General features: G+C 67.3%; 1 protein-coding gene across 1 annotated transcript in view; it reads right to left on the bottom strand.

Moving 5' to 3' along the window:
* Positions 1 to 2,362: 2,362 nt before the first annotated feature.
* The window catches only part of KCP (kielin cysteine rich BMP regulator), a 36,495-nt gene continuing 20,633 nt past the window's right edge, over positions 2,363 to 18,224 (bottom strand). The window contains 18 exon segments of the mRNA XM_074942750.1: positions 2,363 to 4,771; positions 5,224 to 5,524; positions 6,228 to 6,392; positions 6,596 to 6,697; positions 6,898 to 7,009; positions 7,481 to 7,653; positions 7,990 to 8,132; positions 8,816 to 8,918; positions 9,487 to 9,575; positions 10,152 to 10,251; positions 11,278 to 11,360; positions 11,850 to 11,970; positions 13,318 to 13,400; positions 14,209 to 14,376; positions 14,700 to 14,793; positions 16,643 to 16,825; positions 17,289 to 17,462; positions 17,619 to 17,701. Of these exon segments, the coding sequence (XP_074798851.1) occupies positions 4,554 to 4,771; positions 5,224 to 5,524; positions 6,228 to 6,392; positions 6,596 to 6,697; positions 6,898 to 7,009; positions 7,481 to 7,653; positions 7,990 to 8,132; positions 8,816 to 8,918; positions 9,487 to 9,575; positions 10,152 to 10,251; positions 11,278 to 11,360; positions 11,850 to 11,970; positions 13,318 to 13,400; positions 14,209 to 14,376; positions 14,700 to 14,793; positions 16,643 to 16,825; positions 17,289 to 17,462; positions 17,619 to 17,701 (2,495 nt within the window). The 3' untranslated portion in view covers positions 2,363 to 4,553.

Below are 18,224 nucleotides of genomic sequence, written 5' to 3'. Positions count from 1 at the left end.
TCTGGCATTCATAGCCCATGTGCCCAGCTCATGCCAGCTGCCCCCACCACCTGCCCACCCCCCACAGGAGCCTGGGCCAAGCTGCCCCACACTGGACCCTCTGGACCCAACTGGGTCCAGCCCCTGCCTGGCTTCCTGCCAGCGCAGCACCCCAGGGGTGTCCCCAGGCATGCAGCACACCAGGCTGGCAATGGGGCTGTGGTCTGGCCCCTGGGGGCGAGGGGGTCACCACCCCCCCCCAACGTGGCAGCTGCCCAGATGTGGCAGTGATGGGCGCTGAGAGCCAGAGAGGCTGTGTGGGGCCAGTCTCACCTGGTGCGTGGCCCCTGGCCTCTGGGCCCCCTGCGGGTGGAGCCCACACAGCTCCCACAGGCTCGGGGCCCCCTGGGGCAATGGGTCCATCTCAGGCAGCTGGTGGTCAGCCGGCCTGTGGAGGAGGTGGTGATCAGCTCCCCCGGGGCTTGGAGCCAGGACCTGCCCCCCCCACAGCACCTACCCCAGGGCATCCCCCACAGCTCCCCTGTGCCAGGCCCAAGGACTCCCCCCCCATGTCTGGCACTACTGGCCCTGGTTTGATCCCGGTGATGGGGTCCCGCCGGCACCATGGCCCCCGGGGGCTTGAAGCCTGGAGGGGGTGGCTGGGCATCCCACAGACGGATAGGTTGGGAGAGGCCAGACCGACCCAGGGAGGGGCTGCAGTGTGCCGGGGCTGGGAGCTGGCCCGGGCTGGCCGCTAAGGCTCAGGGGGCTAAGGATGCCCCCCGAGCGGGCAGTGCCCATGTCCCCAGCCTGCAGCGATGCCCTGCAGATGCTCACAAGGGGCAGCCGAGGAATCAGCCCTGAGCAGATGCAGGGCCCTGCCACGCTGCCCTGCGCCCATCACCCCAGCCTCTGCACCATGCCGGGGGGCAGCTGGTGCCCCGTGTGTGTGTGTGGGGGGAATCATACCTGGTGGTGGCGGTGGCTGTGTCAGGCGCCCGGCTCCCTGGCTGCTGGCAGCTCCTCAATTATGCAGGGGCACCAGGTGTCAGGTTCGGGACATCTGAGCTGCAGTATGGGGGTTGGGCGGGGGGGGCCCATCTCCCTTCCCTGCCTGTGGCTGTGCCAGGCGCCTGGCTCTTTGGGGCAGGTGCCCTCCTGCCCCCATCCTGGCACAGAGGGTGCCCCACCCCAGTGTGCAGCCTGTGTTGCTGGGGGGTGCCAGGCCCTGGGGTGGGACGTGGCCACCCGGTGAGTGTCTCGGGCTGGGTGCTGTGATGGCCTGTCTGACCCAGTGCGATGGGCACAGCTGGGCACCTGCCAGGGAGTCTTGGCACTGGGCTCTGAGCCTGGCATGGCTCTCCCCCCGCCTCCTGGCACACAGCCACTGCCCCCTGGCTCCAGGGCATTGGGTCCCTGGCTGAGCTTCTGGCTGGTGCCTGTCCCTGGGGCAGAATGGCCCATAGGGCCAGGGGGATGAAGGGAATCACCCCCCCCCCACAACCCAACCCTCAGGGCATTTCGTCAAGGACCCTCCGGTGAGGTGGGGGGCTGGGTAGGAACAACAATCCTGAGCAGGTCTATAGCAGCAGCCAGCCCCACTGCCCTCCCAGAGCTGGGCAGAGAACCCAGGAGTCCTGGCTCCAGCTCGGCTCCTGGTGGCCCACACTGAGGCTCAGGAGAGATCAGTTCCCCCCCTCTGCAGATCTCCCACCAAGCTGGGCTCTCCTTTGCCATCACGGGGCGCTGGGCTGACGGCAGCGTTGCTCCGAGGGGCTGGGCTCCGTCTGTGCCAGCTGCAGGCAGCCTCCCCCCAAAGCATCAATGGAACCCGGGGTGGGGGGGGGATGGAGAGAAATGGGGGGAGGTTACAGAGCCAGTGACAAGCCCCCATCCCAGGGAGAGGGAGCTCCGCAGGGTGCCAGGCGGCATCCGGAGACATGCAGCTCGCGGGCACCACTAGTGATTTCACAGCAGCAGGGCCTGGGGGCGTGGGCGGGGCGGGGCAGGGCCGAGTGCCCTGGGAGACGACCCGCTGGCTCCTGGTGAGGATCTGGAGGGCACCTGGGAAGACATGGCCCCAGGTGCCCAGAGCACTGCGGGGGTGCGGGGGATTTCTGCCCACAGAGAGCCCCTGCTGCGATACAGATGGGCATCGCTGGCACCTGGCCAGGGAGCTGCACCCCAAGCCTTGGGGGCCAGGTGGGCAGCGGGGAGCCACTGCTGCCAATGCACCCCTGGCAGACTCCTGGGCAGGGCCACGCAGGGACTCTGAGCCAGCTGAGCCCTGCCACTTAGCTGCCCCCGCACCTGGTGCGACTGCGCCCCATGGGGCGAGCCAGGCACAGGAGGGGCTGGGCTGGTCGCGACCCCGACTCTACGGGCCACACTGGGTCGTGGGCCACGTCGCAGGGCTGCCTGCGCAGCAGATGCCCAGGTGATGGGCCACAGGCCCCCACTGGCCAGAAGCTGCTGCCCAAGGACCAGACGCTTGCCCATGGTTACCACGTTTATTGCTATGGGCACAGGGGGTGAGGCCTGGCCCAGCCCCCACCGCACTAATAAATACACCTGCCCCTGCCCAGCCAAAGGGGGCACAGGGGTGGCACAGTCTGCACCTGGCACCTTGCCCCAAGGCCAGGGGGAATGGCCAGCCCATCTGTGCCAGGACACAGCACCCCGTGTGACTGGCTGATGGCACCTGCAGTGCCCCCCGGCACAGAGCTCGGCCACTGGGTGTTGGGCAGCGCAGGGTACGGACGGGGTGGATCCAGACTGGGGGGGGCTCCATGCCAGCCTGTGTGCCCAGCAATACTAGTGCCAGGGCACCGTTACCCCCAGGGGGCCTGCAGGACTTGATGCTAAGGGCATGGATGGGACACCGAGACCTAGGGGGTATTGGGGATAGAACCCAGGAGTCTGGGCTCCCCACTCTGTGCCGCCGGGGCCGGTGTTCAGGAAATGGTCCTGAAGCCATTGCAGCTGGGCTTGTGGGAGCCATGCCCAGCCTGGCACCCTGCCCAGGCTGTACTACTGCGACCCCCATGGGCATGGAGCTCGGCCTGGGGACAATGGGGAGGGGGCTCCAGGCCTGCCCCACACAGAGGCACTGGTGGGGAGGTGGCAGCGCCTGGCATTTCCTGCCCCTCAAGGCCACTCTGAGCCTGGCCGGGGCAACCTGGGGGGGGGGACCCTTGCCTCCTCCCTGTGGGTGGGGGAGGAGTATTGGAGCTGCCAGGCTCCCTGTGGGTCCCCCACGGGTGCTGCAGGGGTCATATCTGGGGCACCAACTGGGAGTGTGGCTGGCCCTGATGCCATGGCGGAGAGTGCAAATGTGATGTTATTGACATGAACTGGGCCCGTATAGATCATCGTTGCAACTGTCCTGAAGTGGCACCAAATCTTGTATAAAGGGGGTCAAATGAGGTGTCTAAGACAAGGTTGGGGTTTGCTGGTTATGATTCTGCTGTCTGCTTGTGTGTATTGTTTTTGTAGCAGAAATTATGAATATAGGCTCTCTACTGTCTGTAGTTCAAACTTGTCCTATGCTTCTGGGGGACACCCCGGACACGTTGGGGTCAGCTCTGCCTAGCCGGTTGGATGGCCCACGAAGGACCATCTGCTACACACCTGACCCATTGAGAGAAGGCAGATACACCTTGCGACTCAGCCAGGTACGCAGGCACCTGCCTATGGCCAGACCTCTGAGGGTTTTCCAGGCCGTGTGAGGGGCAGCTTGTCTCTGGGACAAGGAAAGCAGAGACCACATGGCAAGAGACTGAGAAAAGCTGCGGCAGCTCCTCCACCTGGTCTTCAATCCTGCTTCTGCCCTCTGAAGGGACTTGGCTACACGGAAGCTCTGAACCAAGGACTGAACGACCCCTCCCAGCTGGGGACGTTCTCCAGAGCCTGGATTTGAACCTGCCGTTTATTCCATCACTGCGACAAGCCTGAACCAAGAACTTGGCCATCACTGGATGTCATTGATTCCATTTCACCGATTCTAGCTCTCGTCTGTATCTTTTCCTTTTATGAATAAACCTTTAGATTTTAGATTCTAAAGGGTTGGCAACAGTGTGATTTGTGGGTAAGATCTGACTTGTATATTGACCTGGGTCTGGGGCTTGGTCCTTTGGGATCGAGAGAACTGTTTTTCTGCTACTGGGATATTGGTTTTCATAACCAGTTGTCCCCATAACGAGTGGCCCTGGTGGTGATACTGGGAAACTGGAGTGTCTGAGGGAATTGCTTGTGTGACTTGTGGTCAGCCAGTGGGGTGCACAGAAACCCCAGCCTTGGGCTGTAACTGCCCAGTTTTCAGCAATTTGTCCTGAACTGGCACTGTCAGTTGGATCCTGCCAGAACCAGCATCGTTACAGTGGGCGTCCCAGGGGCTGTGGGAGGGACCGTGGCTGGCCCCGGGGCCGTGGCGGAGGAAGCGGGCGTCCCAGGGGCTTTGGGAGGGAGTGTGGCCGGCCCCGGGGCCATGGCGGAGGACGCGGGCATCCCAGGGGCTGTGGGAGGGAGCGTGGCTGGCCCCGGAGCCATGGCGGTAGGTGCGGGCATCCCAGGGCTCAGAGGCTGTCGTAGATGACCCGGGGACAGGCCTCGGGCAGGATGCAGTGGGCCTCGTGCTCGACCCGCCCGGCGGGGCACTGGCACCCGGGCACGCAGGGCGTGAAGCAGCGAGACTCGATGGCCCCCAGTGGCGCATCCTTGTTGTAACAGGTCTTGGGGCAGGGCGGGCCGCACTCGTCGAACACGTAGCCCCGGTCCTTGGGGCAGCCGACGGCTGGAGGGAGATGGAGGGGTCAGTGCCAGGGCTCGGGGGGGGGGGGGAAGAGGCAGTCCTGGGATCTGCCTCCCCCCTCAGCTCAGGCTCAGCCCTGAGGGTGAGAAGCCAGAACTGCCCCCGTGGCCATGGGGCCGGCCTGAATTTCCCCCATGGGGGTGGGGCTGTGCCCACCACCTGCCCCTTTCTGCACCCCTGCATCTGAGCTAGCACAGGGCCTGCCCCCCTGCAGGGCTCCCCCCCAATCTGAGCCAGCCCATAATCTGCCCCCCAGGGACTCCCCCCACTGATCTGAGCCAGCCCAGGGCCTTCCCCCTCCCCGGGGCTCCCCCCCACCCCGATCTGAGCCAGCCCAGGGCCCGCCCCCCGACCTGTGGGGGTCACGGCCGGGCCCGGGGCTGCGAGGGTTCGGGTGGGAGGACTGGGAAGCCCTGGCCCCCGCCCCCCCTCACCGCAGAGCGTGGGCGAGCGCCAGCGCAGTGCCAGCCCGGCCTGGCGGCACAGGGCGGCGTAGGCCTCCAGCGCGTCGCACAGGCAGGGCTCGGCGCCAGCCCCGCAGGCACACAGGTCGTAGACGCAGGCGGCGAAGAAGGGCTCCGGGGGCACCAGGGGGTGGCAGGGCTCGAACGCCCCCGACTTCAGCACCTTACAGCGGGCGTTGGCCTCCTTGCGGGCGCGGTAGCCGGCCTCCTTGCAGGGATCCACATCCCGCCCGTCGGCACACGGCCCGCCCGTGCCGTTACCGCTCAGCACCTGCCCCAGAGACGCCGTCAGCCCGGGGAGGGGGGATCGCCCCCAGCACCCACCCAGCCTGGAGACCCAGCAGAGCCCGGGAGCTGCAGGGAGGGAGAGCAGGGGCTGGGGGGCCAGTGCCCTATGGCGGTGCTAGGGCGCGCTGTCCTGCAGTAAGGGGGGGGTTCAACAGGGGGCGTTCTCCCCTGGCAGTCAGTGCTGGCCCCAATGCCCCTATGTGGCACCAGGGGGCGCTGTCCTGCAGGGAGCAGGGGGCTCAGCAGGGGTCACTCTCCCCTGGCAGTCAGTGCTGGCCCCCATGCCCCTATGTGGCACCAGGGGGCGCTGTCCTGCAAGGAGCGGGGGGCTCAGCAGGGGTCGCTCTCCCCTGGCAGTCAGTGCTGGCCCCAATGCCCTGGTGTGGCACTGGGGGGCGCTGCAGGGAGTAGGGCAAGGGGGGCTGCCCGTGTCCTGGCTACCTCCTCCCCATGGCTGTCTCCCTTCTGCATACAATTCCCCCTAGTTGGGGGTCGCAGCCCTCACTCCAGGGCACTCGGGGGTCGTGACGGGCACCCCAGAGGGATACCGAGGGGGAAGGGAGCCGGCTGGGGGGCGTGATGGTGGGGAAGGGAGCCGGGCGGGGAGGGAGTTATGGGGGGGAAGGGGGCTGGGCTGTGGGCAGCCGGAGGACCTGGCTTGCTGTCCCTGGGGTGCCCCCACTCACCCTCCAGCTGTTGCCGAAGGCGGCCTCGGAGCGGGCCAGCTGCCCCGAGCGCAGGCGGGCGTCGTCCTGCGGGTGGCCGTTGAAGTTGCCACACAGGCCGCACGTGTGCCCCTTGTAGGTGCCGGGCACGCTGACCTCCAGCTGCGAGCGCCCACTCCACAGGACCTGGGGGGAGAGGGGAGATGGGCAGCACCCCCCCAACGTGGGGCACAGGGCCCAGCCAGCCGCCGGTCACAGGTGCCGCTCTGCCTGCCAGGCCCCGGGCTGGATCAGCAGCCAGGAGGGGTCCGAAGTGCCTGCGTGACAATGCCCTCCCGCTGGCGCAGCCTGGGTCGGGGGGGCAGAGGACCCCCATGCCCGGCGGTTACCTTCACCCCGATGTTGGTGTTGAGCAGGACGGTGTTGGTTTGGCGCTCGATGTAGAGGTGGGGCTCCTTGAGGAAGGGCAGCGTCACCACCTGGCCGTCCACCTGGGAGGAAAGGGCAGGGGCTCAGCGGGCACCGCAGGACACCGGGGTCCCACCTGTGCGGCCTGGTTCCCTCCTGCCTCCAGGTGACCTCCCATAACCGCACCAGGGCCCTGCCCAGTGCAGGCTCCAGACCCGGCTCCGCCATGGGCAGAGGCTCGGGGTGCAGTGGGCGTCCGGCCTGGCCCTGTCGCCCGTCTCACCCTGACCAGCCAGTCCTGCAGCAGCTGCACCACGGTGTCCCCGACTCGCACCGTCACCTCCTTGGTCCAGGCCACGCCCGGGCGCCCCCTGTCGTCGTTGGTCACGTGGATGCTGCGGGCAGGAGACGGGCACAGGATTTGTGTGGGGGGGGAGGGCTTTCCTCGGCGGGCTAGGGACAGAGCTGGGAACAGAACCCAGGAGTCCGGGCTCCAAATCTCCAACCACTAGACCCCATTCCCCTCCCAGAGCTGGAGATAGAACCCAGGAGTCCTGGCCCCCAGCCCCCTGCTCTAACCCACTAGCCCCCACTTCCCTCCTAGAGCTGGGATAGAACCCAGGAGTCCTGGCCCCCAGCCCCCTGCTCTAACCACTAGATCCCACTCCCCTCCCAGAGCTGGGATAGAACCCAGGAGTCCTGGCCCCCAGCACTAACCCACTAGCCCCCACTCCCCTCCCAGAGCTGGGATAGAACCCAGGAGTCCTGGCCCCCAGCCCCCTGCTCTCACTACTAGGCAGCCTTTCCCTTCCCCCCAGGCTCCCCTCCCTGGGGCTGCTGCCCATGTCTGCTGCGCCCCCTCTCACCTGAAGTCCTCCCGCTGGCAGTCCTGGGCCAGGACGTAGGTGCAGGTGCCCTGGAAGTGCAGGGCGCGCCCGTCGAAGGTGCGGTAGTGGGGGTCGCCGAAGGCCAGGCAGGTGGCGGGGCGGGGCAGGCAGCGAGGGCAGCACGTGCCTGGCATCAGGGCAGGCGTCTCATCCTGGGCACACAGGGGCCGTTACGGGGATGCGGGTGCCAGCCTCTGCCCCCGTAATGCCCATGGCTGGCTGCCCCTCTCCCATCCCCCTCCTGGCTTCCACCCTTCCCACCCTGTAACGCCCGGCGCTGGCTGCCATCCCCCCCAGCATGGCTACGGGACACCTCCCAGGGTAACGGGGTGGGCGCAATGGATCCTGGCAATGGGACACTACTCACCCCCCAGTGGCCAAGGCAAGTCCTCAGGGGGGCCCCTGACCTGCCCCCCGCCATGGCTCAGCCAAGGAGCTCGACCCGCGGGGAGAGGGAGGGCAGGGGCCTAGCTGGGCCCCCCACTCACCGAGGCGCAGGCGGCCGGGGGGCAGCGCTGGCTCTGGCAGTGAACCTCCCCAGAGACGCAGGTGCAGGTCGTACAGGTGTCCACCTGCCAGCGCTCGCTGGCCGGGTACCGCTGGCCCTGGTAGGAGCAGGAGCCCTCTGGGTCTGAGGGCAGAGGATGGAGCCAGCGTTGTGGGGATCCCCCAGGTCCAGAAGACAGCGGCCTGGGGGCAGGCGCCGGGTCCTGGCAAGGTGGCAGGACTGGCATGGCACAGGCCGGTGTGCCGCCCGCCAGACAGTGCGGGAACGTGGAAGGCAGCGTGGCTGGGGGCAGGCGCCGGGTCCTGGCAAGGTGGCAGGACTGGCACGGCGCAGGCAGGGGCGCCAGGTCTGGCCCACCCAGCGCGGGGCCGGTGTGCCGCCTGCCAGACAGTGCGGGAACGCGGAAGGCAGTGTGGCTGGTGATTCGAGCAGGGAGAATCATGGGAGCCAGGACTCCTGGGTCTTACTCCCAGCATTCATCTCTGTGCAGCGTGCAGAGGGCCCCCTTCCCCTGCTCGGTGCCTCAGTTTCCCCACCTGGGACAGAGGGCTGACACTGAATAGCCTCACCGCACAGGCTGTGAAGTTTATCCCGCGCAGACTGGCACCATCTGTGCGTAGCCCCTTTAACCTCTTCCGTGCCACCTTCCGGGATCTGCCAGCGGGGGGCTGGCACTGTACTGGGCACCCCCTGGGGGAGCAGCACGCCCCTAGGGAGCCTGGCATTGCGGAGTAACTGGCCTGCCACCCCTCCCCTCCTGTGGCGTGGGCCCTGCACCCAGCCAGCCCGCCAGGAGCAGCTCCTACCTTGGCACTCATAGCAGCAGGAGCCGGGCATCCGCACCCTCCGCAGGCCGCCCTGGCACTCGACGGGCTCGCACGCTGCGATGTGGCACTCCACGTGGCCGCGCTGCGTGGCAGAGACACCGGAGAGGAGTGGGAGCCCGGCTCCACCCAGCAGCCCTCTGCCCCTCTCCCCCGAGCCGGGCAGCCCCAGGAGCAGAGGGCACCAGTAGCCAGTCTGCACAGGGCACGCCTGGCGTGGGGGGACTGCTCCATCCTTTCCACAGGGAGAGCCCTGCCCTCTGCCCCCCAAATGCAGCCCTTGGCCTCGCAGGCACACAGGTGGGCCTGCCCCCCCACCCGTTTCGTACCCTACGCCCGCTGGCCTGGGAGGGGGCAGCCCAAGCAAGGTGCCATATGGCCTGTCCGGGGATCCCTGCCACAGAGCCAGGACTCCTGGGTTCCCCTCCAGGCCCTGCTGTGGGGCCCCAGGCGAAGCCCCTCCCTGCCCGGCGCCTGGGGAATAGCTGGTTGTTTGGGAAGCGCTGGCTGGAGGGAGAGGGGTAGGGACACAGTCACGCCAGGCTGGGGGCGGGAACGGAGCCTCCAGGGCACAGACACACCAGGTGTGGGGGAGGGGATGCCCCAGGGCACAGCACCAGGCTGGGGTGGGGGCTGCCCCCGCTGGGGCTTACATGACAGGTGCAGCTGACACAGTCGTCCTCACTGTCCATCCAGCTCTCACCATCCGACACCCGGCGCTCTCCAGCCTCTATCACGCACTCTGCAAGGGAGGGTGGGGGTCAGCCGCTGCCCGCAGACCCATGGGGATGGGCGCTGGGAACTGCGTGGGCAGACAGCCGCCCTGTGACCAGCAATGCCAATGATGGCACAAGACAGTTCCTGGGGGGGCCACATGATGGGACGGGGGGATTCTCACACAGTCAGCCCTGTGCTGACCGGCACTTTGCCATCACTAGGCTTCAGAGTTATCAGTCCTGGGATGGGCGGGGCTCAGAGCTAGAGCTGTGCTGTCTGTCTGCAGGGACGGGTGCTTGACAGACAGACAGACCTGGGGGAAGCTAACCCAGCGTCACTGCCTCGGGGTCCCTCTGCTGCTGCTGAAGGGGCAACTGCCCTGTGGCCTCTGTGCGTGGCCAGCTCCGAGCACCCCAGCCACAGGGCTCCGTGCCCAGCTGGGAAGGGGGGGGGACTTGCTGCCTGGAACGCAGGGATCCCCAGATCCCAGCCCCCCGCTTCTTGGTGCCATGCCGCTCCCCCTCCCCCCCACGACGAAGCGTGCTCCGAGGGGCCCCTCGGCGAGGCCTCCGGGTGCGAGCGGGCGCTGGCTATACGTCACCGTCGCAGACGGGGCAGCAGGCGCCCTGGGGGGTGAACTGCTCGGCGGGAGGGCAGCTGAGCTGCGGGCAGCCCTGGTGCACGCACACCCAGGTGAGATCCTGCAATGAGAAGAGCGGGGGCCGGGATGCAGCCAGGGCACAGGGGGCAACCCGGGACGGCAACATGGGCGCACAGAGACCCGTGGGATGGGGCCGCGACTTGGGCACAGACACACACAGACAGACAGACAGACACATGGGACAGGGCGGTGGCACCCCCCCCCCCCACACACACACACACCGGGGTCAGCTGTGGGTATGGAGGCCAGCGCCCGGAGCTGGTCCCCCCCCACGATTCTCTCTCGGCCAGGCCTGCTGCTAATGGGATGAGAGGAACCTGGGGGGCCCGGGGAGGGGTCCAGCAGGGGAGCCATGGGGCGGACGGGCCACACCCAGCGTGCTCTCCATGGCCCCAACCCCTAGAGGGTCACTGGAGGGAGAGCTGGAGCCTTCCCACTATGGGGGGCACCCTGAAAATCAAGGGCCACGGACACCCCACTTCCCCCTGCTGGGCTCTGGCCCCATTTCATGCCACGCGGGGCTGGCCCTGGTCACTCTTTGGATGGGAGACCTCCAAGGGAGGCCCAGGGTGCTGCAGGGAGCGGGGTGGGGGCTCAGCAGGGGGCGCTCTCCCCTGGCAGTCAGCGCCGGGCATCAGTGCTTGCCCAGTGCGGCGCTAGGGGGCGCTGTGCTGCAAGGAATGGGGCAGGGGCGCAGCAGGGGGCGCTCTCCCCTGCACTCCGCGCTGACCCCATGCCCCAGGTTGGTGGTGGGGGTGACATTAAACATGGGCCGTGGGGGGCAGGGCGTGGGCACACCCTAAGGCACCGTGTGCGTCAGAGACAAGACTCTTCGTTCCCGGAATGACTGCGCTGTTCCACGGCTGCCCCGCCCCACCCCAGAGGGGGCTGCATGGCACAGCCCGGGGGTGCAATCTTGGGATGCGAAGGGCTGAGGGCAGGAGGCGTCCGCACCCCCCCGGAGCAGGCGCCGGCATGGGGGTCTGATCACACAGCGGGATCAGGCTCAGCTCAGCCCGGCAGCCGCTGCCCGGTGGAGGGACAGAGCCGGCCCCGGGGCTCGTACCTTGCACTGGCAGGTGTAACACGGGTCGTCAGCCGCCTGGAGCTCGTTCCCGGCCAGCTCAGCTGTGCAGTTACTCAAGGCCTCTGCAAGCCACAAAGGCAGTGGGGTGAGGGGCGGGGTGAGGGGCCCAGGCACAAGGGACAGCCCTGCCCCGCCCCGCCCTGCCCTGCCGGAGGGAGCCAGGGCCAGACGCCCGTGTGACGGGAACAGACTGACCAGTGAAACAGCCCAGCTCCGGCCTTGCCCGGAAGGGGGCACTATGGGGAGCGGGCGCTGGCCATGGGGGAGCTCCCAGCTGCTCTAGCCCCGGTCTGGCCCAGCAGAGGGTGCTGTGGGCAGCGCAGTGGGAGAACCGGCCGTGGGGGCACTCCCAGCGACTTCAGCCCCGGCCTTGCTCAGCAGGGGGTGCTGTGGGGAGTGAGGTGCGGGCACTGGCCGTGGGGGGAGTTCCTGGAGACTCCAGCCCGGCCTTGCCCAGCAGGGGGCACTGTGGGGTGTGTGGGGTAGAGCAATGCCCGCCCCGTGCCAGGCCCTGGCTGAGCCGCTCCGGCGTGTGCCCGCAGGGTACTCACGGGCACAGGTGGGGCAGCAGTGCTGTGGCCCGGGCGGCTGGATCTGGCTCCTGGGGCAGCCGACCAGGCGGGGGCACTGCCTATGGTAGCAGCGCACATGAGGCCCCCCGACCGCCAGCCGCTGGAACGAAAGGCAGAGGCCAGGCTGGTTACTGCCCCGTCCCCCCGACCCCTCACAGCACAGACCCTGTGTCACGTTATTGACAGAATCTGGGACCGTGTAGATCATTGGTGCAACCCAGGTCCTATAGTGGCACCAAATCTGGTACAAAGGAGGTCAAGTGGGGTGTCCCAGAAAAGGCTGTGATTGGCTGGGTAGGATTCTGCTGTCCGCATGTGTGTATCGTTTCTGTAATTGAAGTTGTGAACATTGGCTCTCTACTATCTGCAGTGCAAACTTGTGCTCTGCTTCTGGGGGACACCCCGGACACGTTGGGGTCAGCTCTGCCTAGCCGGCTGGATGGCCCATGACGGACCATCAGCGACACACCTGACCCATTGCGAGAAGGCAGACGCGCCTTGGGACCCAGCCAAGCACGCAGGGACTTGCCCATGTGACTCCAAACTCCATTTTGCTGTAATTTTCCACAGTACGAACAAAGAGGGGACCTGCCACCTGGAGGAGACTATAAAAGGCTGATGCCTCATCTCCACGTGGTCTTCAGTCCTGCTTCCCACCTCTGGAGGGACCTTGCTACAGACTGAAGCTCTGAACCAAGGACTGAACGACCCCTCCCAGCTGGGGACGTTCTCCAGAGACTGGGTTTGAACCTGCCGTTTATTCCATCACTGCGACAAGCCCGAACCAAGAATCTGGCCATCACTGGATGTCATTGATTCCATCTCACCGATTCTAGCTCTCGTCTGTAACTTTTTCCTTTTATGAATAAACCTTTAGATTTTAGATTCTAAAGGGTTGGCAACAGCGGGATTTGTGGGTAAGATCTGACTTGTATATTGACCTGGGTCTGGGGCTTGGTCCTTTGGGATCAGGAGAACCGTTTTCCTTTTTCTTTCACTGGGATATTGGTTTTCATAACCATTTGTCCCATAACGAGTGGCCTGGTGGTGATACTGGGGAACTGGAGTGTCTGAGGGAATTGCTTGTGTGACTTGTGGTCAGCCAGTGGGGTGAGACCGAAGTCCTCTCTGTCTGGCTGGTTTGGTGCCTTAGAGGTGGAAAAACCCCAGCCTGGGGCTGTAACTGCCCTGTTTTCAGCAATTTGTCCTGAATTGACACTCTCCGTTGGGTCCCGCCAGATCCAGCATTGTTACACCCTGCCAGTCCAGGGACGGGGGTCAGAATAGCCCCCCTCCCTGATGAGTCTCCCACAAGACTCCAGATGGGAGAGCAGACCCCCAAAGCCGCGGCACCCCCAGGGCGAGTGCACAGTGTGGGAGGCCTGGGGGAGCCCCCAGCCCGCCGCCTGGGAGGAGAGGGAGCAGTGTTTGCTCCCTGTCCCCTTACCTCACAGGTGCAGATCTCGCAGGGGTCCAGCGATGGCTGGAAGCTCTCCCCGGGGCTGTACGGCCGGCCCTCGAACATGCAATCTGGGGAGAAACCTGTCAGGGCAGTGGGGGGAGTCCCCATTCCTCTCCCAGAGCCGGGGACAAACCCAGGAGTCCTGGCTCCCAGCCCTGCCCACTCTAACCACGAAACCCCACTCCCCTCCCAGAGCCGGGGACAGAACCCAGGAGTCCTGGCTCCCAGATCAGCCACTAGTCATAGAAACAGTAAATGTAGAATCACTGTTGATAACACCTGCGGCCGACGCAAAGCCTGGGGGCGGGGAGGTAAATAATGCTGAGGAGGGGCCGTCCCATGGTGCCATCTGCCCTGCCTGGCATGCTGGGCCCGTTCAACCAAAAGGGGTCAGTGCAGCCGAATGCAAAGTCCCCCATGCAGGACCGAGGGACGCAGGTGCACAGAGCAGGGGCCTGTCCCCCGCAGAGCAGAGACGCTGGGCGGGATCCAGGGCTTGCAGTCGATCAGCGACTCCACACGTCCAGTGCCAGGCTGTGATCCTTGGGCACACACAGGGCCACTGGGCGTGAGGACGTCCCTCAGACACTAACGGGTGCAAGGCCGGACACTCCCATCGGAGCTCCGGCCCCCGGGGCCTGTCTGGGGGGCGCTTTGGTCACAGGTCTCTGGGCTCGATACGGGGGTGAGAGGGGCAGTTCTCTGGCCTGTGCCAGGCTGGGGGGGTCAGACAGTCCCGTCCAGCCTTTGACCCTACAACCCTACGGCTCCAGCCCCGTGCCCTCTTCTGCAGCAGCTGCCCACCTCTGAGCCCCCTGTGCCCACTCCCCTCCCCGCCCCAGTGTGGGCCTGGCAGAGCCGCACCCGCCCTCGCACCTGCGCACAGTGGGCAGCATTCCCCGGGCACCTGGACGGGCTGGAGGCAGGAGCCGAGGCAGCGGATCTGGGCACAGGTGGCGATGCCGTGGGTGCACAGGCAGGACACGCAGGGGGAGGAGAACCAGCTGGTGCCATCGGCGTGCTCCTGCCCATCGTACATGCAGCCTGCGGGCACCGGGAGAGCAGCGGGTCAGACGCACACCAATGTCACGCCTGTGCTCTCTGCACGGTCCATCATACAGGTCGATACGGACCCATGGGTGCCCACTACGCTAGGCCACAGCCTGCAGCTGCCTGACTCGGGGGGGCAATATCGGCCCAATATAGACCAACAGAGGTCACAGACCCCACATGCTAATGAGTCACTATCGATTGACATGGACCACTTGGTTGGGGCGGAGTTATGTAGATGGCCCGCCTCTCTTAAAGGGATAGGCCCTCTGCCCCCTGGGGGATATTGGGCGGGCAGCGGCCAGGGTGGGTCGTACCTTTGCAGCGGGGGCAGCAGTCCCCGGGCTCTATCACCTGGTGGGTGCAGGTCAGCGGGGGGCACGGGGCCATCACGCAGAGCACGTCCCCGCCCTGAGAGGGGAAAGGCAAAGCCGTCAGTGTGGGGGGACCCCCGGCTTGGGATACGCCCCCTCCACCCGGAGGGAAGCCATCCGGAGCACGAGCAGGAGCTGGAGATCGGGGCTGTGGAATGGGTAGATGGGGCTCTTGCCCCAGCGGCGGGTGCCGGCCCCCAGGGTCGAAGGTCGGACACTCTTCGTCCGGCCCGTGTCTTCGCTGACCAGCGGCGTTTGGGTGGAGAATTTACACCAAATCCCTGGTAGCTGCCACCGAGTGAAAAATATCCAGCAAACCCACCCCAGCCGGGGGGCCTGTCGCTGGGCCCCGGGAGAGCGCCGCTTTGGGGGCTCTGACAAACACCTGCAAAATGTGGCAAACCAATAAAATCCTGAGACCCACGCTGAGGGACCCACACATGCCCAGGTGGGGCCAGTACATCTGGGGCACAGCGAAGGGTCCATGGGGGGCTCTTCCCAGAGCAAAGAACTAGCTGGTGCTCACAGGCATTGCCCCAGGCCCATTGCACACACCGTCCCCGCCCCAGCCCCCCAGGAACCTGGCGGCCCCAGCCCACGCAGTGTTAGTGCCCGGCTCCCTGGGGAACGGGGTGGAGGTCGGGGGGATCTGGGTGGAGTGGGGCGCGGGTCAGAGGGGGAATGGGGTGGAGGTCGGGGTGATCTGGGCAGAGTGGGGTGGAGGTCGGAGGGGAGCGGGGTGGGGGTCAGAGGGGGAACGGGGTGGAGGTCGGGGGGACCTGGGCGGCGCACGGTGGGGGTCAGAGGGGGAACGGGGTGGAGGTCGAGGGGACCTGGGCGGAGCACGGTGGGGGTCAGAGAGGGGAACTGGGTGGGTTTCGGAGAGGATCTGGGTGGAGCGGGGTGGGGGTCGGAGGGGGAACGGAGTGGAGGTCGGGGGGATCTGGGCAGAGCAGGGTGGGGGTCAGAGAGGGGAACTGGGTGGGTTTCAGAGGGGATCTGGGTGGAGCGGGGTGGGGGTTGGAGGGGGAACGGGGTGGAGGTCGGGGGGACCTGGGCGGAGCGGGGTGGGGGTCAGAGGGGGAACGGGGTGGAGGTCGGGGGGACCTGGGCAGAGCGGGGTGGGGGTCAGAGGGGGAACGGGGTGGAGGTCGGGGGGATCTGGGCGGAGCACGGTGGGGGTCAGAGCGGGAACGGGGTGGAGGTCGGGGGGACCTGGGCAGAGCAGGGTGGGGGTCAGAGGGGGAATGGGGTGGAGGTCGGGGTGATCTGGGCAGAGCGGGGTGGAGGTCGGAGGGGGAACTGGGCGGGTTTTGGATGGGATCTGGGCGGAGCACGGTGGGGGTCAGAGGGGGAACGGGGTGGAGGTCGGGGGGAACCTGGGCGGAGCACGGTGGGGGTCAGAGGGGGAATGGGGTGGAGGTCAGGGTGATCTGGGCAGAGCGGGGTGGAGGTCGGAGGGGGAACTGGGTGGGTTTCGGAGGGGATCTGGGTGGAGCGGGGTGGGGGTCAGAGGGGGAACGGGGTGGAGGTTGGGGGGATCTGGGCGGAGCAGGGTGGGGGTCAGAGAGGGGAACTGGGTGGAGCGGGGTGGGGGTTGGAGGGGGAACGGGGTGGAGGTCGGGGGGACCTGGGCGGAGCGGGGTGGGGGTCAGAGCGGGAACGGGGTGGAGGTCGGGGGGACCTGGGCGGAGCGGGGTGGGGGTCAGAGCGGGAACGGGGGTGGAGGTCGGGGGGACCTGGGCGGAGCACGGTGGGGGTCAGAGGGGGAACGGGGTGGAGGTCGGGGGGACCTGGGCGGAGCACGGTGGGGGTCAGAGGGGGAACGGGGTGGAGGTCGGGGGGCTCGGGCGGAGCAGGGGGGCACTGCGGGCCGGCTCACTCACCAGGCAGGTGCAGGTGGAGCAGGGGTCCCCCCCCGGGGGGCGGAAGGTGGCCCCGCTCTCGTAGAGGTGGCCCTGGTAGGGGCAGGCACCGGAGCACTGCGGGCAGCACTGGCCGGGCAGGGCGACCGGGTTCCGGCAAGGGGCGGGGGAGCACGGCGCGGGCACACACGTCACGCTGCCATCCTGCGGGGCAAGAGCCGCTGGCATCACACCTGGCCGGGCTCCTGCCCTGGGCAGGCAAGGGACCGAAAGCCCCCCCCAGAGCCAGAACCCCGTCCCTGGGGCCTCCAGCCCCCGCGGTGCCCGGAGGCAGGGCCAGGCCATCACTGGGAAATCTGCGGGGAGGGGCTAGATCTGCAGGGGCACCTCCCCTGGCACTCAGCGCTGGCCCCAGGGCGGCACGCGTGGGCGCGGTCCTGTGGGAGAAACTGCTTTAGCTAAGCCCACGGTCCCGCCCATCTGTAGCTATTACCGGCCTGCTGGCTCCTGGCCCAGGCCCTGCCCGCTGTCCCGGGCCAGGCCCCGGGGTGTCCCCTGCAGAGGCGGCTGACGCCAGGACTGCGACCCCCGTTCCCAGCACTGTGGGGTGCTGTTTGCAGCGGGGCCCCTCCCCAGAGCTGGCTGCTTTTCGGGGGTGGACACTCACCAGGCAGGAGCAGAGCTGGCAGGCGTCCTGAGGGTCGGGGAAGCGCTCCCCGTTGCTGCACGCTCGCCCGTGGAAGCTGCAGCCGTCGCACACGGGGCAGTCGCAGGGGCCCACGGCCGGGTGGGGACACGTCACCCCAGGGCAGGGCAGGGGCCCGCAGGACACCTCTCCCCGCTGCAAGAGGGCAGGGAACGGGGGTGAGCAGGGCAGGCCCCCAGCCATGCTGAGCCCCCCCAGCGCCCCCACTGTGCCAGCTCGGCTCCCTGTGCCCCCTGGGGCTGTGCCCAGCCCTCTCCCCACAGGGCCGGCCATGCCCCCCTGGGCACGTACCAGGCAGCGACAGTGCTCGCAGCGCCCGCCGGGGGCCGGGAAGGTCTCTCCGTCCGCGAGGTCCTGGCCCTGGAAGTGGCAGCCTGGCACCGGAGGGGAGGAAAGACATTGAGAGCGGGGGAGAATCAGCCCCCCACATCCCAGGTGTCCCCCCTCCAGCACTTGGGAGATCTGGCCCCGATCCTGCGCCCAGCCCCATGCCCAGCACCGTCCCGCCGTGGAGACAGCAACGCCCCCAGACCCGGCCTGGGCCTGCTCTCGCCATAGGCACTGCTCCGGGGGCCAGGCCAGGCTGGCATGGCCTCAGGCTCCGCTCCGGGTGGGGCAGGCAGGGCTGGCGTCACGCTGGCCAGGCCGGAGGGAGGTTGAGGCCCAGAACCTGCCCAGGGTCAAGCAGGGCGTTGGCAGCAAAACCTGCTTCCTCCTCCCCACGCGAGCGCCCTGACCACTGGACCACCCTCCCCTCCCCTGGCACCTGGGCCTGCCGTGGGCACTGGGAATGGCCGAACCAGCTCAGCCCATCGGTACCCTGCCCAGGCCTGGCTGCGGTGCCCGTGAGGAACAGAAACGCTGGAGCCATCGATTGGCTCCACCCTGCCCCCTGGT

The sequence above is a fragment of the Natator depressus genome, chromosome 1 (assembly GCF_965152275.1).
Source record: "Natator depressus isolate rNatDep1 chromosome 1, rNatDep2.hap1, whole genome shotgun sequence".
In the NCBI taxonomy this organism is placed as follows: domain Eukaryota; kingdom Metazoa; phylum Chordata; order Testudines; family Cheloniidae; genus Natator; species Natator depressus.
Note: the sequence above shows the minus strand (reverse complement) of the source record. Positions and strands in the feature narration are given on the sequence as shown.